General features: G+C 43.7%; 1 protein-coding gene across 1 annotated transcript; it reads right to left on the bottom strand.

Moving 5' to 3' along the window:
• Positions 1–5,949: 5,949 nt before the first annotated feature.
• On the bottom strand, positions 5,950–6,701 carry LOC308345875 (large ribosomal subunit protein eL21-like; the record flags this gene model as incomplete). The annotated part of the gene is made up of 2 exons (XM_080808432.1): positions 5,950–6,143; positions 6,326–6,701. 2 exons carry the CDS (start codon positions 6,699–6,701, stop codon positions 6,016–6,018), a joined length of 504 nt encoding a protein of 167 aa, XP_080664558.1. The 3' UTR covers positions 5,950–6,015.
• Positions 6,702–22,199: the final 15,498 nt, after the last annotated feature.

Here is a 22,199-nt window from a genome sequence, read left to right as displayed (position 1 = left end):
TTATGTCTCTACAGATCAGTACAAGATGTATTTCCTTCCTTTTATTTTTATACAAAAGAATACATAAAACACACAAAAGAATAAGGTATCACACGCACCGTTCTGTACCTTGCTCTTTTCCCTTAGTATGTCTTGAAATTGTCTCTTATCAATCCGTAAAGTGCTTCTACAATCTTCTTAACAATGTAGAGTGTTCCACTGTACGGATGTGCCAAACGTAGGCAACTCGTCCCTGTTGATGGGCATTCAGGTAGTTTCCAGGACTTTGTGGTCACAAGGAAGGTTGTAATGACCGGCCTTGCATTAACGCCATTTTGCCTGCATGAGAGAGTTTTTGACGTTGAGCCGCTGAGTGTATGGATTTGTCACTTTACTTTGCCTACTTTGCCATCTGTAGACCTTGTGTTGGTCTGTGCACCCCTCAGCAGTGCGCACGAGGCTGCCGCCCCCCACCCCCAGCCTCACAAAGAGTGTTTCATCAAACTTCTGGGTTTTTGCCAATCTGGTAGGTGAGAAATCTTATCTCATTAGGGCTAACATCTGCATTTTTCTTGCTTGTACTTAATTTTATTGAACTATCTATTTGCATGCTTTGCCTATTTTTCTGTTGAGTCGTTGGTCTTTTTCTTGGGGGGGGGGCCCTTAAGATATTTGGGAGATTAGCCCTTTGCACTATGAATTTCAATTTTTTTTTTCTCTTCTGTGTGTCATTTCCCTTTGACTTTGACAGTACAGCATAAGAGGTTATAAACACAGACTCCGGGGCCAGGCTGTCCAAGTTCGCTTTCCAGCTCTGCCAACAGGGCTGTGGGGCTTTGAAAATCTGCTCCTCTGTGCTTCATTGTCCTCATCTACAGAGTGAGGGTAATAGTGCCGACCTCATACAGACTTCGTGAGGCTTAAATGCTTGGTATACGTAAAGTGTGTGTAACAGTGCGTTACAGAGAACATAGGAAATTCTGTGTTTGATGCCCATTATTATTTACAACGTTGCTATGGTTCCTGGATTTTGTGTCACAGTTAGGAAGGCCTTGAGAAACCCTCCCTGTGCCGTTCTTTGCACTGTGTGTGATCTTTCCCACATACTCCGACCGGGAATGGCATGTGGCCGAGTGATTGTGCGCACTGGGTTTTGAGGCAGGAGAGCCTGAGTTTCGGTGGCCGTGCTGGCACGTCCTCGAGAAGTGACCTTAACCAAGTCATTGGTCCTAAGTGGGGATTAAAATGACACCTGCTTGTAAGGTGGCGGTGGTCACTGGGACCGTGGCTGCTACACGTGCGCGGGCAAAGTGGAGGGTGGCCATTGCTTTTATGATCATGGTACAAGCCACGCACGGTCCGTTAATTTCCATTCCCTGCCTTTCCGGTTCCCTAGGTGCAGGGACTCTGCCCCGTTTTCTCTCCCCAGAGGCCTTCACGGAGGGGCCCTGACATGCTGACCGAGGAATGAGTAGGGAAGCAAGCTCTTAGAGAGCGTGCTTTGCGCAGATTATCCCTGGCACGTCACAGAGGAGGAAGCGGAGGCCGAGGGATTTGCCCAGGGTCAGAGAACGGAACCTGGAGCCGTTGACTTCCAGGTTTGGAGGGGCTCTTTCTACCCCACAAAAGGCAGCAGCTCGGTGGAGGAGGAAAACCTGCTCCCCTCGAGGCCACGTTGGCTCCACTGAGGGCCGTGTTCTGTGTCCTTCAGGGCAGACGTCTTCTCATGACCGCGTGGTGTCATCCACTCCCGCTTCTGAAATAGCGTTCATTATCCTTGTTCTTGGTAGGCCCATTACAAAATAAAAAAAAAAGGGGCTCCTGGTTGGCTCAGTCGGAAGAGCATGGGACTCTTGATCTTGGGGTCATGAGTTCAAGCCCTACATGGGGCGTAGAGATGACATATAAGGTGACTTGTAAACAGGGCACCTGGTGACTCAGTTGGCTAAGTGTCTGACTTCGACTCAGGTCATGATCCTGGGGTCCTGGGATCGAGCCCCACGTCTGGCTCCTTGCTCAGCGGGGTCTGCTGCTCCTTTTCCCTCTGCCCCTCCCCTTGCTCTCTATCAAATGAATAAAATCTTAAAAATCAGTCAATCAATCAAAAACCGTGTGGCATTGAAGTGAATTTCTCAGGCCTTGGCTCCTCCGTCTCTAAAATGGGAACACTCATTATTCATTCTCTTGTTCCTTGAGAGAACATGTCTGTGGGCCTCTGCAGACTCTGTTTGTGTCTGCAGTGGACGCCAAACCTACAGAGATGGACAGAGCGAGAGCTCTGTGCATGGAGAGCTCAGAGGACTGCAGAGCAACCGCCCCAGCCATCCATCGGCAACACCCGACTCCTGGGGCACCCCGGGGGCTCAGTGCATGAGGTGTCCGACTCATTTATTTATTTATTTATTTATTTATTTGACACAGAGAGAGAGATCACAAGCAGGCAGAGAGAGAGGGGGGAAGCAGGCTCCCTGCTGAGCAGAGAGCCTGATGCGGGGCTCAATCCCAGGACCCTGAGATCATGACCTGAGCTGAAGGCCGAGGCTTAAGCCACTGAGCCACCCAGGTGCCCCGAGGCGTCGGACGCTTGGTTTCGGCTCAGGCCATGATCTCAGGGGTGTGGGATCGAGCCCCACTCGCTGGGTGTGCAGCCTGCTTAAGATTCTCTCTCCCTCTCCCCTTCTCTTCTCTCCCTCTCAAAACAAACAGAACAAACAGTGCCTGACTCTTTAGATTGCTGGGCCCACGTGGAAGCCGACATGCAGTGCTTTGGAGAACACAGCGGAAGGGCTGTTTATCTGGCCTGGGGCCGAGCTAAGGAAAGCAGAGGGCATGTGACATTGGAGGTTCCTTCTGAAGGATAGCGAGGTGTACTAAATTTATTGACCTTGTGCTGCTTATAGATTTTTCTTGGCTGGCGATGCCCTTTGTGTGACAGGCCTTATTGGGAGCAGATGCAGAGATTACTCCAGAGCTCAGGGCTTTGTACTTCTTTGATGTGACAATGCTTCCTCCAGCCAAGCCCCGGCAACCCCATTTTCAACTTCTGTCCCCAGTGTGGGGATGCCAGATTTAGCAAATAAAAATACCAGACTGTCAAACTGGCATTGCAGATAAACTATTTGGGATGTTTTTATACTAAAAATGAATTTGTTATTTATCTGAAAGTCTAGTTAATTTTTATTTTTTATTTTATTATTTTTGTGTGTGTGTGAAGATTTTATTTGTCAGAGCACACGCAGGGGGAGGGGGAGGGGCAGAGGGAGAAGCAGGGCCTCGCCCCCTGCCCTCTCTCCCTCTCCCCCTTCCCCCATCCCTCCCTGAGCAGGGAACCCAATATGGAATTTGATCCCAGGACCCTGGGATCATGACCTGAGCTGAAGACAGACACTTACCCAGGTGCCCCTGAAATTCTGGTTTAACTGGGAAACCCGTATTTTTGTCTAGCAAACGTACCCCAGTATACAGGCCGCAAAAATCTCTCCTCTGGGGTCCTTTTTCTCTAGCAGGTTGCCTTCTTAGACACAGAAGACGTAGGATGGCTCAAGCCTGCTGCTTTCCTCAGCACCCATTGCTCCGCGGGAAAACTGGACACATCTTTGCCGCTCCACAAACAGTGAGTGCGAAGGCCCAACCTCCCTGCTCCATCAGGCAAACTCCACCAGCCCTCTTATTTCCTGCGTTCTCCAGACAGGAAGGAGAGACATCGGTGTCTGTGTTTGCAGACAGACCCCAGACTCCAAGGGGTATGCATTACATTCTTCCAAGAATGCTCAGAGTTTGGCAGGATGAAGCAATGCCCTCTAACCTATAAGCTGGTTTAATACACAGGATGGTTTGCATATGTACATTTCCTAGCTCTGCCGGCTGAGAGGGTCTGGAAGAATGACGCTCTAGGAGCACGGAGCACACTTGAAGCCCACATCGTCATTTCTAAATGCCCTTCTCCAACTAAAGGAACAAAGCCTTGAGAGATGGCTTGTTCCAGGATTGCGACAGGGAAGTACAGGATGAGCCCAGAGCTCTGTCAAAAAATTAGAACAAAATGCAGCTAAAAACAAACAGTGGAGGGGTGTGTGTGTCCGAAGAGGACTTAGGAGCCAGAGTCTGAAAGAGCCTCCAATGGCCAAAACAGGGACAATTTGAGCAACAAAATAAATAACCATAGTATTAGATTGTAACCCAAATAAATGATTATAAACCAATGATTGAATGAATGAATGAATGAGTAAATAAGTAAATGGGAAAGAAGGAATAAACCTTCCAGGATAATTCCAAACAATTTATAGACATTCTGTCTTGCCAGGAGGTGGGGCTTAGCTTCTCTCCCCTTGAGTGTGGGCCGGACTTGGTGACTCACTTTCAAACTTGTGAGTAGGGAAAAAGAACAATTTTACAGTGAAGAAACCTGGTGGGAGCCACTTTAGCCCAGTGATCAGGGTTCATGTCACCATGTGATAATTTGTGCTGCCCTCACGTCACCCCCCATGCGAGGCAGTGAGAAGGGAACTTTTACTTCTGTGGTATTCTTCCCCCAAATTCTTAAACCCGGTCTGTCATGAGAAAACATCAGGCAAAATCAAATGGAGGAACATTCTTAAAAACAACTGATCAGTATCCTTCAAAAGGTCAAGGTCACGAAAAGCCAGGGGAAGAGTGAGAAACTTACTGGTCAGAGGTGACTGAGGAGGGAGGCATGGTGACTAAGTACTGTGGCATCCTGATGGGATTCTGGAATGAGAACGAACATTCTGGAAAAGCTGGTGAAATCCAAGTTCGCAGTAATGCATTGATGTTGGTTTCTTAACCTTGACAGATGAAGCCCAGTAATATATGGTGTTAATGTTAGGAGAAACTGGGTGGGAGAATATGGAAACTCACTCTATTGTTTGCAACTTCCCTACGATTCCAAAATAACAAAGTGAGACAAACACTGTAAGGCGGTCTAAACACCTAAGAGTTCAGTTTCTTTCATGTACATTACATCCAGAGGTAAACAGTCCAGGATTTACATGGTGGCCCCATGCTCGTCAGGGATCTGGGCTTCTTCTGTAGATATTCCGCCATTTTGAAGCCCTTTGCTTCATGGTCTAAGATGGCTGCCAGAACGCCAGACTTCTGGCTGCATTCCAAGCATCCTGAAGGAGGAAGGATGAAGGACGAAGGAAGATAGGGATCCTTTTTGTTATTTCCTTATAAAGAGCTTGCCCAGAAATCCTACTTCCGCCACATTGGCTGGGGCATATCTAGTCTGCAAAGGAGGCCAGGGAATGTAATCTTTTTCTGGTTGCATTGTGTACTGAATAAAAATGGCCATCTGTTACTAAGGAAGAAGTGCATGCTGGGTAGGCATCTGGCAGTTGTTCAGCTTTCTGTTCATGTACGTTAGGTGGTCTGTGGCTTTCTCAGCTCAGCTGTACCTGGAGGAAGGAGGACAGTCTCCCTTGAAGTCGCCTTCTGTCTCTATGACGATTCTCTGGCTTGAAGAAGGGAAATGTCACAATACTTCCCACCAGGCTGATGACTTACCTCCCTTCATAGATCTCTCCGTTAAAAACTTCAGTTTTCTGGAACTCCTGGGTGGCTCAGTTGGTTAAGTGTCTGCCTTCAACTCAGGTCATGATCCCAGGGTCCTGGGATTGGTGTCCCAGGTCGGGCTCCTTGCTCAGCAGGGAGCCTGCTTCTCCTGCCTGCCTCTCCCCCTCTGCTTGTGCTCTCACGAGCTCTCTCTCTGTAAAGTAAAATAAAAAAAAAAGCCATACACACACACACACACACACACACACACACACACACACACTTCAGCTTTCTGCTTCTTTTGGCTGGTTGGAGGTGATCATTTACTTCTCTTTGGTAAGCTGTCTGGGTAATCTCAGAATCCTTTGCTCTGGAATTCCAGATCTTTTTTTTTTTTTTTTTTTTTTTAATTAGGACACAAAGTTTGCTTTAAATATTTTTTCGGGGAAAGGACACTACACTTCTACTCAATTAAGAGAAACAATTTTACAGTCTTGAGGTCTTTTGTGTTCTTTATATTTATCATGCCATGAATTCATAGGGAATGGGTTGCAGCAGTTCGGGCTCCTTTCCATTGGTTCTCACGAAATGTGCTTCTCTGGGTGAAGCAGGCTGACGCTTCAGCTGAACCCAAGTACCTTTCTCTTTGGCTTCCTTCTTTTTTTTTTTTTAAAGATTTATTTATTTATTTGACAGACAGAGAACACAAGTAGGCAGAGAGGCAGGCAGAGAGGAGGAAGCAGGCTCCCTGCTGAGCAGAGAGTCCGATTCAGGGCTCGATCCCAGGACGCTGAGATCATGACCTGAGCCGAAGGCAGAGGCTTTGACCCACTGAGCCACCCAGGCGCCCCAGCTTCCTTCTTTTTCTGATCATTTTCCTTTACACGCTTCAGGAAGCTATCTTGGCTCTTTGAATGTTTAATATGCTCAATGCGTACATTAATTCTCCTGGCAAGAATCTTGCCCTTAACTTGTTTGTTTACAACAATGCCAGCAGCATGCTGAGTAACATTGTAGACTCTTTCAGTTTTGCCATGGTAACATTTGTGGGGCATTCCCTTTTGAACAGTGCCCATTCCCTTGATGTCCACAATATCGCCTTTCTTGTAGATTCGCATGTATGTGGCCAAAGGAACAACTCCGTGTTTTCTAAAAGGCCTAGAGAACATGTAACGGGTACCTCTCCTCTTTCCCTTTGTGTTGGTCATTTTGGCAAATTATGGAAGATGGCGGTTCCGGCCGAAAGGCTGGGATTCCAGATCTTTGACAGTGTATGATGGGGTTACGTCACCATATACCCATCTAAACGGAAAATATCATAAGTTGAAAAATGCATTAAATACATCTAACCTACCACACATCACAGCTTAGCCTCGCCTACCTTAAATGTGCTCAGGACCCTTACATTAGCCTACAGCTGGGCAGAATCCTCTAACACAAAACGTGTTCCATAATAAATGATTGACTATCTCATATAATTTATTGAATACTGCACTAACAGTGCAAAACAGAATGGTTGTATAGGGACAGAGTAGTGGTAAGCATGTCAGTTGCTTACCCTTGTGATCTCGTGGCTGACCAGAAGCTGGGGCTCTCTGCTGATGGTCAGCGTCACGAAAGACTATCATGCTGTGTGTCGCTAGTCCAGGAAGAGATTAAAGTTCAACATCCAAAGTATGGTTTTTACTGGATGCAAATTGCTTTTGCAACATTATAAAGTCGAAAAATTGTAAGTCAAGCCATCCTAAGTCAGGGACCATCTGTCTGGGTAAAATGTGGGGGCAGCAGGGAAAGTCTTTGTAACATCCTATGAAACAGGCTTTCACTGAGAAGACTGAGAGCAAGATCGACGGGGCATTCATTTTACATGGTCTGGTCGGAGGACAGATTGGTACCTCTCCCTCCTCCAGAGGGCAATTTGGCAGGTATGTCCAAAGTCTTCAAAATATTTACACCCCTGTAATGTAACCTTCTAGAACTTGTTTGGTTTCAGGGAAGTAATCTGAATACAGCAAGCAAGGATCTGCTCGGAGAGATTTGTTCCAGTATTATTTATAATGCAAAAAAACCCAGGAACCAATGTAGAGTAAATGATGGACCTTTTGTTAGGTGGGATTTTATGTAGCTAGTAATGATAATGTTTATTATGATTTAAAATTAACACAGGGGCATCGGGGTGGCTCAGTTGGTTAAGCATCCAACTCTTGGTTCTGCTAGGGTCATGATCTCCGGGTGATGGGGTCAAGCCCTGTGTTGAATTCCCACTAGAAGTGGAGTCTGCTTGTCTCCCCGACCCCTTCTGCTCATGCATGCTATCTCTGTCTCACAAATGAATGGGTAAATCCTAAAAAAAGAATAACATGGGGGATATGTTTATATTATGAAGTTAGGTGGAACTAAATGGGTTTTGCTGTTGCATAGACAGGATGATCAACTTAAAAAATTTGGAGAGATGACATACACCAGTGTGCTACTCTGATTGCCACTGGGCAATAAGGAGTTTCATTTATTCAAAATGAAAAAAGCCCTTCTAGATAAGCGTAGAAAAACAGAAGGAAGAAAAGCCACATGGGTGATTTTCTTCTGTGATGCAGTTTGATAACTTAGAGTCTAGAGGTACTGGCAAGTATACATGTGAAGAAGAGTAGGCAGGACTTCTGGGTGAGTGAGCTCATGGAGATGTGGGGAGAGTGGCCGGCTCGGACAGTGTGGAAGCTCTGCGCCATTCCCACGTGCCTTGTCCTGTGCATTTCCTCCATCTGGTTGTTCCTGAGTGATGTCCTTTCATACTAAACCAGTGATCTAGGTTAAAAAAAAAAAAAAAAGAGCTGTGCCCTATTAAACTTGGTCCTGCTCTTCTGGGGAACCCTCTTCAAGCCTTTAATTTTTTCCTTCTAGGTCAAGATAACATGCTCAGGTTACTGTTCCATGATTTATTGATTTTAGGCATTCTCCGTTGGCTTCCCGATGAGGTAGATGAAGATTTAGGTCTCTCATACCCCTCTAGTGGCCTTCCCAAAATTCATGCCCACCTGGAACATTGAAACGGCAGCTTTGTTTGGATATAGGATCTTTGTGAATGTGATTAAGTTAAGGATCTTGAGATGAGATCGTTCCTGGATTTGGGGTGGGCCATAAATCCAGTGGCTCATGTCCTTGTAAGTCAAGGAAAGGACACACAGAGACACGTACAGAGAGGAGAAGCCCGTGTGAATGTTGAGGCAGAAACAGTAGGTATGCAGCCCCAAACCAAGGACTGTCAGAAGTGGTAGGGAGTCAGCAGAATCAGGAGGAGAAAACAGGGAACAGATTCTCTCTCACAGCCTCTCGAGGGAACCAGCGCTGCCAACACCTTGACCACATGCAAACTTCCAGCCTCTGGAACTGGGAGAGAATACATTTCTTCTGTTTTAAGCTGCTGAGTTTGTGGTAATTTGTTATTGGCAGCTGTAGGAAAATAATCCAACCCCATCTTTCTTCCTCTGTCCCCATGTGGGCATTTTGACTTCTTTTAACCTTTTTTATTTTTAAACTTTGCAGGAATAAGCATGCATTCCATTTATAATGGGAGAAAATAAACTTTATTAGGAAGGAGGGCGAGGATGTGAAAATGTAGCATTTGGGGAAGAGCAAGGTTGCTCAGATTCCGGCCGAGGTGGGTAAGGGTGACTGTGTGTGTCCAAGACTGAGATGTTGGTGGCTTTGTAGGAGGGAAGACTGAAACCACCTGTGTCAACATAACTACCACTTACTCCAGAAAGTTCTTATCCAGGAAGATAAGGCTGTAAACCATGAAATATTTCACCATTTACTTTGGAAATTCCTGAAAACCAATTTATTCAAACAAGAGATTGCACATTGGGGCACATAGCCCTGTTCTCACAAGCACGGGCTGCTCCCCTGGGCTAAAAAGTCCGCTTACCGAACAATGGTTTACTAACAAAGACTCCTGCCTTCTAGGGCTTCTGCCTTGTGGTGGCCACCAATCCTAGACTGTATTAGAAGACCTGCGTTAAACCACTTGAGCTCAGACACCAAAACCCAGGAGGTGTCCGCCTCTGGCCTCCTCCTCCTGAGAGCCCCCTAGGCTTGACCTGGGTGGAGCTGCTCCCTCTGACAGCGGTTAGGTAAAAACCTAACTTAGGTAAAAACCTAACCAAACAAACCTGCGCTTTGTTTGGTGCGCAGGGCATTCTGGTGGACTTTCTGGGTGGTCATGGTGTACAGGTGCGTGTGTGTGTGTGTGTGTGTGTATGCTCACTTGTGTGAGAGCGTCTGCAGGAGGAGTCCGTGTGTTTGCGTGCAGGCACATAATGATCGGAGGTTGGGCTGCAGAGTGCAGGAGTGTGTGATGGGTCCTGAATGCCAAGCTGGGGAATCTGAGTTCCCTTCCATAGGCAGTGAGAGCCTTGAAGGCTTGAATAGAGAGATGAGGACGTGCCCAGGTCTGGGTTTGGGAAAAGTCTGTGATTCCAGGCTCAGGACAAGTCAGGGCATAGAAGTGGACAAGATTGCTGGGTAGCAACGCAGTGAATTAAAACTGGCTGCTGGTTCTTTGCCTCTCCCCCTCCCTTTGAATCTGTTGTAGCCTTGGGATTCCTTTTGACCAACGGAATACGATGGAAGTGATGCAGTCTCACCTCTGAGGTTATGCCTTCAGAGACTGGCACCTGCTGACTTCCTCTTTGGAAGGCTTCCTTTCGAATCAGGCTGTAAGAAGTTTGATAGCCTTGAGAACACCCTGCTGGAAGGAAGCCCAAGCTCGCCATGTGAAAGAGAGGCCACATGGAAAAAAAGCATGGAGGTATCATAAAAAGGAATGAAGCTTTCTAGAAAATTCCAGTCCAGTTCAGCCACTAGCTGAATGCGACTGAGTGAATGACCCAAGCTGATGCCATGAGCAGCAGAGAAGCCACTGGCTGAGCCCTTTCTGGATTCCTGTCTCACAGATTGTGAGCAAGCCGAATGGGATGGTTGAACCGTCATGGGATGGTTTGCTATGCAGACAAACAGCTAACGTTTCTTGGTTATTTAGTGCACGTCAAGGGCAGTGGTAGGCAACATGGTTAGGATGTCAGTTACCCATGATTTGTTTTACAAATCCTTGTATTCCTAGCCACTTAGATTTTTTTAATTATTATTTTTTAATTAACATATAATGTATTATTTGTTTCAGGGATACAGGTCTGTGATTCATCAGTCTTACACAATTCATAGTGCTCACCAAAGTACGTACCCTCCCCAGTGTCCATCACCCAGCCACCCCATCCCTCCCACCCCTCTCCCCTCCGGCAACCCTCAGTTTCTTTCCTGAGATTAAGAGTCTCTTATGGGGGCACCTGGGTGGCTCAGTGGGTTAAAGCCTCTGCCTTCGGCTCAGGTCATGGTCCCAGGGTCCTGAGATCAAGCCCCGCATCAGGCTCTCTGCTTCACAGGGAGCCTGCTTCCTCCTCTCTCTCTGCTGCCTCTCTGCCTACTTGTGATCTCTCTCTGTCAAATAAATAAATAAAATCTTAAAAAAAAAAAAAAAGAATCTCTATGGTTTGTCTCCCTCTCTGGTTTCATCTTGTTTCATTTTTCCTTCCCTTCCCCTCTGATCCCTTGTCTTGTTTCTCAAATTCCTCATATCAGGGAGATGATATGATAATTGTCTTTCTCTGATTGACTTATTTCACTAAGCATAATACCCTCTAGTTCCATCCATGTCGTTGCAAATGGCAAGATTTCATTTCTTTTGATGGCTGCATAGTATTCCATTGTGTATGTACACCACATCTTCTTTATCCATTCATCTGTTGATGGACATCTAGGCTCTTTCCATAGTTTGGCTATTGTGGACATTGCTGTTATAAACATTCGGGTGCACGTGCCCCTTTGGATCACTACATTTGTATCTTTAGGGTAAATACCCAGTAGTGTGATTGCTGGGTCATAGGGTAGTTCTATTTTCAACTTTTTGTGGAACCTCCATACTGTTTTCCAGAGTGGCTGCACCAGCTTGCAACCCCACCAACAGTGTAGGAGGGTTCCTCTTTCTCTACATCCTCGCCAACAAGTCGCTAAAATTAACAAGTCGTTTCCTGACTTGTTAATTTTAGCCATTCTGACTGGTGTGAGGTGGTATCTTATTGTGGTTTTGATTTGTATTTCCCTAAGTGATATTGAGCACTTTTTCATGTGTCTGTTCCTAGCCACTTAGATTTTAATATTCATGATTCTTACTAGCTATTTACCTGAAAATATTACCTTTATATACATAACTTTTTGTTTTATTCATAAGTAATTGCTAAATCAGAAAAAATTTTTCAATATATATATGCATATTTTTAAGATTTTAATTTAATTTAATTTAATTGTCAGAGAGATAGCACATATTGGGCAGGGAGCATTGGCAGGTAGAGGGAGAAGCAGGCTCCCTGGTCAGCAAGGAGCCTGATGGGGGACTCAATCTCAGGACCCTGGGATCGTGACTTGAGCTGAAGGCAGATGCTTAACTGACTGAGCCACCCAGGCATCCTTTCAATGTATATTAAAGTCAAATAAAATGTGAGCCAAGAAGAACCCAAATGTGTGTCCTGAATTAGTCACATATGCAACCTTTCTTTCTTTTGCAAGATTTTACTCATTTATCTTAGAGAGAGAGAGAGAGAGAGCATGAGGAAGACACAGAAGGAGAGGCAGAGAGAATCCCAAGCAGACTCTGTGTGCTGAGCAGAGTCTGATAGCCTTGATCTTCTAACCCTGAGATCATGACCTGAACCAAAATCAAGAGTTGGATGCTCAACTGACTGAGCCACCCAGGCGCTCCATATGCTACCCTTCAATAAAATATTTTAAGGAAAAAAGAAGTAGAGTTCTAGGCCTTCCCTTGCTAATCCTTGACGTGGATGATGCTGTTGTTACCTCTTTGTACAGAGGGGGGCACGGCATAAGGGAAAGCACGAGGGACAAGAAGGATAGAGCGAAAAGGAATGCAGAAGTGGGTGGAGGGGAGTCAGATAAGGGAAATGAGAGGGAACAGCAGAGAAGACAGATAGTGTGGAGAAGTCAGGTGGCTCCTGCCCTTGGTCTGGGCTTCCTTTGCAGGATCTGGTGCTCAAAGAGGGATGCAAACTTGGATCTGGGCTGGCTGTTGGCTTGAAATGTGTGTCTGGACTCCTTTCCTCAGATTCCCAACCAAAGTACGTCCATGTTAATCCACCCCCTTCCCCCCACCCCTGCTCCATTAGCATTTCCAGGTAAAATCTGGGTTTGGGGTGAAGGCTTACTATTCATTTTCTTTTGAAGGGGAGAAGTGGGTACAGAAAGAGGGAGGCTAGTCCTAATCCATTACATCGATTGGTTCAAAATATTTGCCGCCTCGGATTTCATAGCCTGGAGAAATCCACTCCCTAGTGAGGTGTTTCACCCGCTATGAATTAATATGCAAATCAATGCAAATAATGTACAGCTCTCCCGGGCCTCTCAGACAGGTTTTCTTTTCAACAGTATTACTTCACTGGGCCAATTCAATTGGGTAGAAAAAGTCCTTTGCAAATGGGATTTTCATATTAACAAGAGCAGCCGTGGGTTAAGCATCTGGCACTTGATGTATCTGTTTGTAACCCTGCAACACAGAACTGGGCAAACTCCAGACAGCACCTTGGAGCTGGACCTTAGGTTTGCCTACAACGCTCAGGAATATAAAAGCCATCATCTTAAGTAATGCTCAGCCTCTGCCATTAGGCTGAGGCCTTTCACTGTAAGAGCTGAGTTCAAACGCTAAAAATATCAACTCCAGTTTCTTAATGTCAATCGTAGAAACTTACGGAGTGTATAATATTGTTAACACCGTGTTTGTTTTTTCTGATGTGAAATAATTACTGACGTGCCGATAAGAATGGAAGTTAAGTGTGATGGTTATATTTTTATTAGCATGCCTCTTTTAGTTTTTATGGCTGCTGTCATGAATGACCATGAACTTGGTGGCTTAACACATACTCAGTATCTTGCAGTTCTGTAGGTTACAAGACTTACAGGACTAAAATCAAGATGTTGACAGGCCTGTGTTCTGTTCTGGAGGCTCCAGGGGTGAATCCATCTCCTTGCCTTTTCTGGCTTCTAGAGACTTCTGTGGTCCTTGGTCCTTTCTCTGTCTTCAAAACCAGCTCCAGCTGATTGTGTCCTTTTCCTTCTGTCTCGCTGTTCTTGTTGTAAAGACTCTTGTGGTGACAGTGGACCCATGGATATAATCTGGGATACCCTCCCTATTTTAAAGTCGGTGACTAGCTTTGAAACCTTAATTCCATGAATTCTTTCGCAACCTAATTTCCTTTTACCGTGTAAAGTAACGTATTCACAGGTTCCTGGGATGAGGACGTGGACATCTTTGGAGAACATTATTCTGTCCGTCCGGATACCTAAAGCAGTTAGCACTACTTTCTTAATATCACTTGATAGCAGGTCCATATTAAAATTTCCTCATTTGCCTGAAAAATATTTTTTCTACATTTTTTTTTTCAAATGGGGACTGAAACAAAGCCCACATGTTGTGTTTGGATATTGTTTCTTAAATCTTTTTGCCTAGAATAGTCTCTCCTCTCCCCTCTCTGTCCTGGTTTTCCCATGCCATTGGTTTTTGAAGAAACTGAGCCAGTTGTCCTGTAAATCTGCTCTTCATGGTGTCATTTAATTTGTTCCCCTATCCCCCATACTTCCTGAATATAAAATGTTTGATCTGTAACTTGGCTAGATTCAGGTTCAACTTTTTTTTACAAGAATACTCCGTATTGTATTGCATAGGGGGAGCTCATAATATCTGATAAAGCTAAAATTGTGGCTTTCCAATCTTTCGGTTTGCATAATTATCTATATTTCTTTTCTTTCTAAAGATTGTATTTATTTGAGAGAGAGCTCGAGAGTGCACATGAGCTGGGGTAGGGGCAGAGGGAGATGGAAAAACAGACTCCCTGCTAAGCAGGGAGCCCCACATGGGGCTTGATCCCAGGACCCTTGACCGTTGACCCATGACCTGAGCCAAAAGTAGATGCTTAACTCTCTGAGCCACCCAGGTGCCCCTCTTTTTCTTAATGATCTTACCATTATTGTTTCCAAAATCGGTTATTTTATTAGAAGTTGTAAATGGATTTTTGAATTCTCTCATTCCTTTTATATTCATTAGTTGAAAATCTCCTGTAAGGAGAGACCTTTTTCTTATCAGGGAGGACTATTTGGTTACCTGGATATATAGTTTTATAAGGTAGACATGATAAATTTTCAGAGTAAGGAGTTACTGCTTAGTAACTTAGGCATATTATTATTTATTTTAGTTTTCTTTTCTCTGTTTTTTTTGGTCTTGATGTGAACTCGAAATTAAAAAAAATTTTTTTTTAGAGTGAGAGGGAGGAGGCAGAGGGAGAGGGAGAGCGAGAATCTTAAGTAGACTCGATGCCCAGTGCAGAGCCCGAGATGGGGCTCCATGTCATGATCCTGAGATCCTGAGTCAAGAGTCAGATGCTTAACCAACTGTGCCACCCAGGTGCCCGAGAACTTGTGGATTTTTTGTTAGCTCCATATGTTTTAATCAGTGCAGTACTTTTTTTTTTCAGGATTTTATTTATTTGACAGAGATCACAAGTAGGCAGAGAGGCAGGCAGGGCGGGGGGAGCAGGCTTCCTGCCGAGCAGAGAGCCCGATGTGGGGCTCGATCCCAGAACCCTGGGATCGTGACCTGAGCCAAAGGCAGAGGCTTTAACCCACTGAGCCACCCAGGCACCCCTGCTTTTTTCGTTTTGATACTGACATTGTACCACCTATAGCCAGTGAGGATCCTTTGAAGTTGGCTTTTGTTTGCTTTTGAAGCGACCTTGTCCGTTTTAGGTAGCTTCCTTGCTTTCTACACAGGGTCCCCGACATTTCCTTCCTCTGATCCAGAACTAGCTATTTTTGCATGGTCTCTGACTACTTTTGTGGGGAATGGTGGCTAGAAGACGCATCTGAGTGGGATGAATACTGTGTTGCTGTTCAGACCTTTTCATAGGTTTTAGACTTCATCAGTGGCCCAAAGAAAGATAAGTAATGCATTGCTACTGGTGCTTACCATTCAAAGTTATCCTTCCAAGGCTTTTATGTAACTTGGAGTTTCTCCTTGTATCTCTTTTCTTTAATAATGAAAAGTTTGGTTTCTAATCTCCTTACCATAACTACTTATTTATTTTTCCTATTAGTTTCAAAATAACAATTTAACTATTACTTTTGGTAGTGAGAATACTAAATGAAACTTCAAGCTTCTTTGTATTCCTTTTTGTCTGTAGACTATATCTCAGTAAGTGGGTATGTTAAATCTGTGTTATAAAATTGCCTCAATCGTTTATTTCTCTCTATGGTTTTACCCCCAAGTTAATCTTCAGATAGGTTCATTTGTTTTGTTTTCAGATTTGCTTTCCCCCTTTTACTCATTTCTACTCTATTTTGTTTAAACATTGTTTTTTGAATAAGTGACATGAATGACTCTTTAAAGTCAAAACTATATAATCCAGTGTATAAAAAAATCTCATGTGTATCACTGCCTCTTCTCCTTTTCCTTCTTTTATCCGTAGGGAACTATTGGATTGTGATTTACAGATAAACCAAAGTGTTTGTGTGTATGTGTATACTCCTTCTCTTTTATACATAAAAGCAGCTCGTATCAGTTAATCCGTGTACTGGAAGGTACTCCACATTGGCACATAAAGATTTTTCTCACTTCTTTATCTAGTGAGTCACCTCTCAGTGGACACTGGAGTTGTTTCTGGTTCTTTATTATTACAAATAATGGGATGAGAAAGAGCCTTGTCAGTTTATTATTTTGCATTTTTACTAGTGTGTCTTTTGCCCCCTTGATATTTTATTTCATTTTACTTTTTTAAAGATTTTATTTATTATTTATTTGACAGAGATCACAAGTAGGCAGAGAGGCAGGCAGAGAGAGAGGGAGAGGAGGAAGCAGGCTCCCTGCCGAGCAGAGAGCCCAATTCGGGGCTTGATCCCAGGATCCTGGGATCACGACTTGAGCCAAAGGCAGAGGCTTAACCCACTGAGCCACCCAGCTACCCCCTGACTTGATATTTTAAAGATAAACTTTATTTTTTAGGATAACATTAGATTTACTAATTATAAAAATAGTACAGTTTCCATAAACCTCACACCCACTTTCTCTTATTAACATCTTGCATTGGTATATTGGTATTATTCATTACAACTAATGCACCAATATCCATACAGTATTCTTCTTCTTCTTCTTAAACGTTTTTTAAAAAAAGATTTATTTAGAGAGAGAGTGCAAGAGAGAGCATGAGTTCAGGTGAGAGGCAGAGGGAGAAGCAGACTTGCTGCTGAGCAGAGAACCCGATGTGGGGCTCAATCCCAGGACCCTGGGATCATGACCTGAGCCGAAGGCAGATGCTTAACCAACTGAGCCACCCAGGCACCCCTCAGCTTGGTTTTTGATAGTTGGTGAATGTCATCATTTTTAGTTCTGCTACATGGAAGCCTTCTGACTTGAAGGACTGTACTTAAACACTTATCTCATATTCCACTGCTGCATGGCAGTGTCCTTGCCCCTTACCTTGTACGAAGAGGATATCAGTGCCTCCCTTCTTCCCTTCTCTCATCTTTTTTCCCTGCTACCATCTACATTTTTCAGTTGTAAATTCATTTTTAAATACCAGGATTAATATTTAAATGATTTTCAGTAGCCAAAGTTAAGTCTTTGTGCTGTGTCAGTAGGTCTATCATAAAAGGGTGAAACCAAAGAAAGGCATTTACTGACTATATAAGTATTAATCAATGACGAATCTGGTTGTGTGTTCTGTATGGTTAGCAGGGCTCAGCACATTTGATTGGAAGGTTTGGAGCCAAGATGGCCCTGCATAATTGCCAGATTGAGGCCAAGGACAGCCCCTTCATGTAAACACACATGTTTACTCATCAAGCACCCTTGTTGTGTATTCTAAGTATCTTGTGACTCATTGGAGCTGGCTTTGTCTGGACACCTTGATATTTATGTCCATGCTTTATGTCTAGTAGCAAAGATCAACCATTCGGTTACAGGGAATGTAGAGATCATTTAATGACAAAGTGAAAATCCTTTTAAGACTTTTTCATTGTGTGACTCTGTTTATTAGGTGATGGGGACAGATATCTCTTATATTTCTCAGGGCACACTGCTCCAGAGCTGAACATTGCACCGCACCAGCTAAGACTCCAGATATGGTGGTCTGAGTTAGGTTGCCCAGAACTCACACCTCACACCTAGTTCCCAGTGAAGTTATCTTGACATCTTTCTCATGAGGCTGTTTTGAAGATTAAATGAACTAATTCTTAGAAAATGCTGTGTACTGCCTGGTGCATAAGCATGCAATAAATGTTAACTATTATTATTATTATTAATATTTATATCCTTAGATTATTTTTCCTTTTTTCTTCTTTTAAAAATTTAAAAAAATATTTTATTTATTTATTTGACAGAGAGATAAAGAGAAAACAGTAGGCAGAGCAGCAGACAGAGGGAGATTGAGAAGCAGACTCTCTGCTAAGCAGGGAGCCCTACATGAGGCTCAAACCCAAGACCCTGGGATCATGACCTGAGCAGAAGGCAGATGCTTAACTGACTGAGCCACCCAGGCGCCCCTAGATTATTTTTTCTTTGCAGTTTGTACATAATGGAAATGGACTGCATGTACTTATTTTTTTTAAAAAGTTAACATGAGGTCATAAGGTCTTAGATGAAAGACAAAACAGGCATGCAGGGTACCATGAACTTTGTCCCTATAGGATGGCAAACTTAATTGTTAAATGTGTGTGTTCTGACTGCTCCACTGACTGGCTGTTTCCCTGTCTCTCTCCTGCTCTTTGGGCCTCCTTATTATTCCCTGAAACGCAACAATATTGAAATAATTAATTTAATTAATTAATTAATTAATAATTAATAACCCTACGATGGCCTCTAAGTGTTCATGCGAAAGGAAGAGTTGCGAGTCTCTCACTTAAAATCCAAAGCTAGAAATGATTGAGCTTAGTGAAGAAGACGTGTCAAAAGCTGGGATAGGCCATAAGCTAGACCTCTTCCCCTAAACAGTTAGCCAAGTTGTGAACACAAAGGACAATTTCTTGAAGGACATTAAAAGCGCTACTCCAGTGAACTCATGAATGACAAGAAAGTGAAACAGCCTTATTGGCTGAAATGGAAACAATCGTAGTGGTCCGGATAGAAGATCAAACAGCCACAACATTCCTTTAAGCCAGAACCTGATCCAGAGCTAAGCCCTAACTCTCTTCAGTTCTGTGAAGGCTGAGGGAGGTGAGGAAGCCTCCGAAGATAAGTTCGAGGCTAGCAGACATTGGTTCATGAGATTTAAGGACGACACCGTCTCCATAACATCAAAGTGCAAGGTCAAGCAGCAAGGGCTGATGGAGAAGCTGCAGCGAGTTCTCCAGAAGCTGTAGCGGAGATCATTCATGAAGCAGGCTCCACTGAACAACAGATTTTCAATGTACCTGAAACAACCCTCTTATCGTGGAAGAAGATGCCATCTAGGACTTTGATAGCTGGAGAGGAGAAGTCAGTGCCTGGCTTCAAAGCTTCAAAGGACAGGCTAATGCAGCTGCTGACTTCAAGTTGAAGCCAGTGCTCATTGACCCTTCCCAAAACCCTGGGGTCGTTAAGAATGATACAAAATCTACTCTGCCTACGTTCTGTCAGTGGAACAAGAAAGCCTGGATGACAGCACATCTCTTTACAACTTGGTTTCCTAAATATTGTAAGCCCATTGTTGAGACCTACTGCTCAGAAACAAAGATTCCTTTCAAAATAGTACTGCTCATTGACCAGGCGCCTGGTCACGAAGAGCCCTGATGGAGATGAACACCGAGATTAATGTTTTCACGCCTGCTAACAACATACATTTTGCATGTATGCAGAATTAATCTTGACTCTCAAGTCTTATTATTGAAGAAATACATTTTTAAGGTTGTAACTGCCGGATAGTGATCTCTCTGGTGGATCTGGGCAAGTAAATGGAAAACCTTCTTGAGAGGATTCACCATTCTGGATGCCAGTTAAGAGCATTTGGGATTCGTAGGATGAGGTCAAAGTATCAACCTTAACAGGAGTTGGGAAGAAGTTGATTCCAGCCCTCATGGATGACTTCCCGGGGTTCCATACCCCAGGGAGGGACATCACTGCGGATACGGTGGCAAGAGCAAGAGAACTAGAATTAGAAGTGGGGCCAGACGATGGGATTGCATTGCAGCAAGCTCATGATCAAACTTGAATGGAAGAGGAGTTCCTTATTATAGCTGAGCACAGAACGTGGTTTCTTGAGGCAGACTCTACTCCTGCTGAAGATGCTGTGGAGATTGTTCAAGTGACGACAAGGGATTTAGAATATTACCTCCACTTAGTTGATGGAGCGGCAACGGGGTTTGAGAGGACTGAAAGAAGTTCTATTGTGTAAAACGCTATCAAACAGCATCCTGTGCTACAGAGAGCCCATTTGTGAAAGGAAGGGTCAGTTGATGTACCAGACTTCACTGTCTTATTTTAAGAAGGGGCGCCTGGGTGGCTCAGTGGGTTAAAGCCTTTGCTTTCAGCTCAGGTCATGATCTCAGTGTCGTGTGATCGAGCCCTGCATTGGGCTCTCTGCTCAGCAGGGAGTCTGCTCCCCCCGCCCCCACCTGCCTCTCTGCCTGCTTGTGGTCTCTGTCAAATAAATAAATAACATATTAAAAAAAAGAAAGAAATTGCCACTGCCACCCTGTCCCCCAGCTTTCAGCAGCTACACCTGGATCAGTTGGCAGCCGTCAACACTGAGGCAAGATCCTTGACCAGCAGAAAAATTACAACTCTTAGGATGCCTGGGTGGCTCGGTCGGTTAAGCAACGGCTCAGGTTGTGATCCCAGGACCCTGGGATCAAGCCCCGCATCAGGCTCCTTGCTCAGCGGGGAGCCTTCTTCTCCCTCTCACTCTGCTTGCCGCTCCCCTTGCTGTGCTCTCTCTCTGTCAAATAAAATCTTAAAAAAAAAAAAGGATTATGACTTTTTTTTTTTAGCAATAAAGTATTTTAAAATAAAGGTACATATGTTTTTTTAAAACATAATGCTGTTGCACACCTAATACACAACAGTATAGTGTAAACATAAACATAGCTGTTATGTGCACTGGGAAACAAAAGAAATTAATTTCACTTGCTTTGTTGCAATATTATTCTATTACTGTGGTCTAAAACCAAACCTGCCGTATCTCTGAGGTATGCCTGTAAACAGTGAAACTTGATGACAGGTAATTTCTACTACTGGTGGATAATTTCTCTTCCGCAGTTACAAATACTAATTAAGTCCTTAAAAATAGTGTTTTCAATTTTATTTCAAAATTTAAGTAATGAAAATGTACAAACATACAAAGATAAGGAGAATAAGTCAATGAACCGCATATATTCTTCACCCAGCTTTAGTAATTATCAAATTTTCCCACATAATTATCTATTTCTTTTTTCTTTTTTTTTAAAAAAGGGATCTGATATTCTTTTTTTTTTTTTAAGATTTATTTATTTCTTTGACAGAAAGAGAGAGAGATCACAAGCAGGCAGTGAGGCAGGCGGGGGGTGGGGAGCAGAGAGCCTGATGCGGGACTCGATCCCAGGACCCTGAGATCATGACCTGAGCCTAAGGCAGAGGCTCAACCTGCTTGAGCCACCCAGGTGCCCCTATTTCTTTTTTCTTTTCTTTTTTTGAAGCTGGTTTTTAAAGTTTATTTATTTATTTTAGTAATCTCTATACAACCAACGTGAGGCTCAAACTCATGACTCTGAGGTTGAGAGTCTCATGTTCTTCCAACTGAGCCAGCCAGGAACCCTTCTTTCTTTTCTTTTAAAAGCAAATTCCAGTAGTCATATCACTCCCCCCCATACTTTAATATGCATCTCTAATAATATGGGCTTTATTTACATAGCCACACTACCATAATCATGTCTGACAAAATTTGGAATTGTCCAGTTCACAATAAAAATTTCCTTGTTATCTAAAAAGTATCATATTTTCGACGGTTTGCTTAAATTGGGGTACGAACATGGTCAATACATCATATTTTCTTGTTGTCCCTTAATTCTTTTAAAATCTTGACTATCCCGCACCCCCTTCATGCCCATCATCATGTTACAAAAACTAGGCCAGTTGTCCTGGAAAATACCCCATATTTTAGATTTGTCAGTTGCTTCCTTGTACTGTTACTCAGCTAGCTCCTATTTCCCTTGTAGTTTGTTTTATTTTAAAATCATTTATTTTAAAGGCTTTTCTAATTAAAGTATATAACATGAGAATTATAGGAAATGAGAATAATGATAGAACTACAGTTGGTAACATGGAAAAGGTGAATTTCATGATTGTAGAGACAATCACTGTTAATTGTCTGGCATATATTCTGTCAGACTTTTTCTTCACTATTCCATAAGAAAGTAATTTCTTAAGTTATTTTACAATGAAATTGGCCATTGCGTGATTCTCTATTACTACTAGGTTTTTTTTTTTTTTTAAGATTTTATTTATTTATTTGACAGAGAGAGAGAGAGATCACAAGTAGGCAGAGCAGGAGGGAGAGACAGAGGGGGAAGCAGGCTCCCCGCTGAGCAGAGAGCCTGAAGTGGGGCTCCATCCCAGAACCCTGAGATCATGACCTGAGCCGAAGGCAGAT

The sequence above is a fragment of the Martes martes genome (assembly GCF_963455335.1).
Source record: "Martes martes genome assembly, chromosome: 7".
Lineage (NCBI taxonomy): Eukaryota > Metazoa > Chordata > Mammalia > Carnivora > Mustelidae > Martes > Martes martes.
Note: the sequence above shows the minus strand (reverse complement) of the source record. Positions and strands in the feature narration are given on the sequence as shown.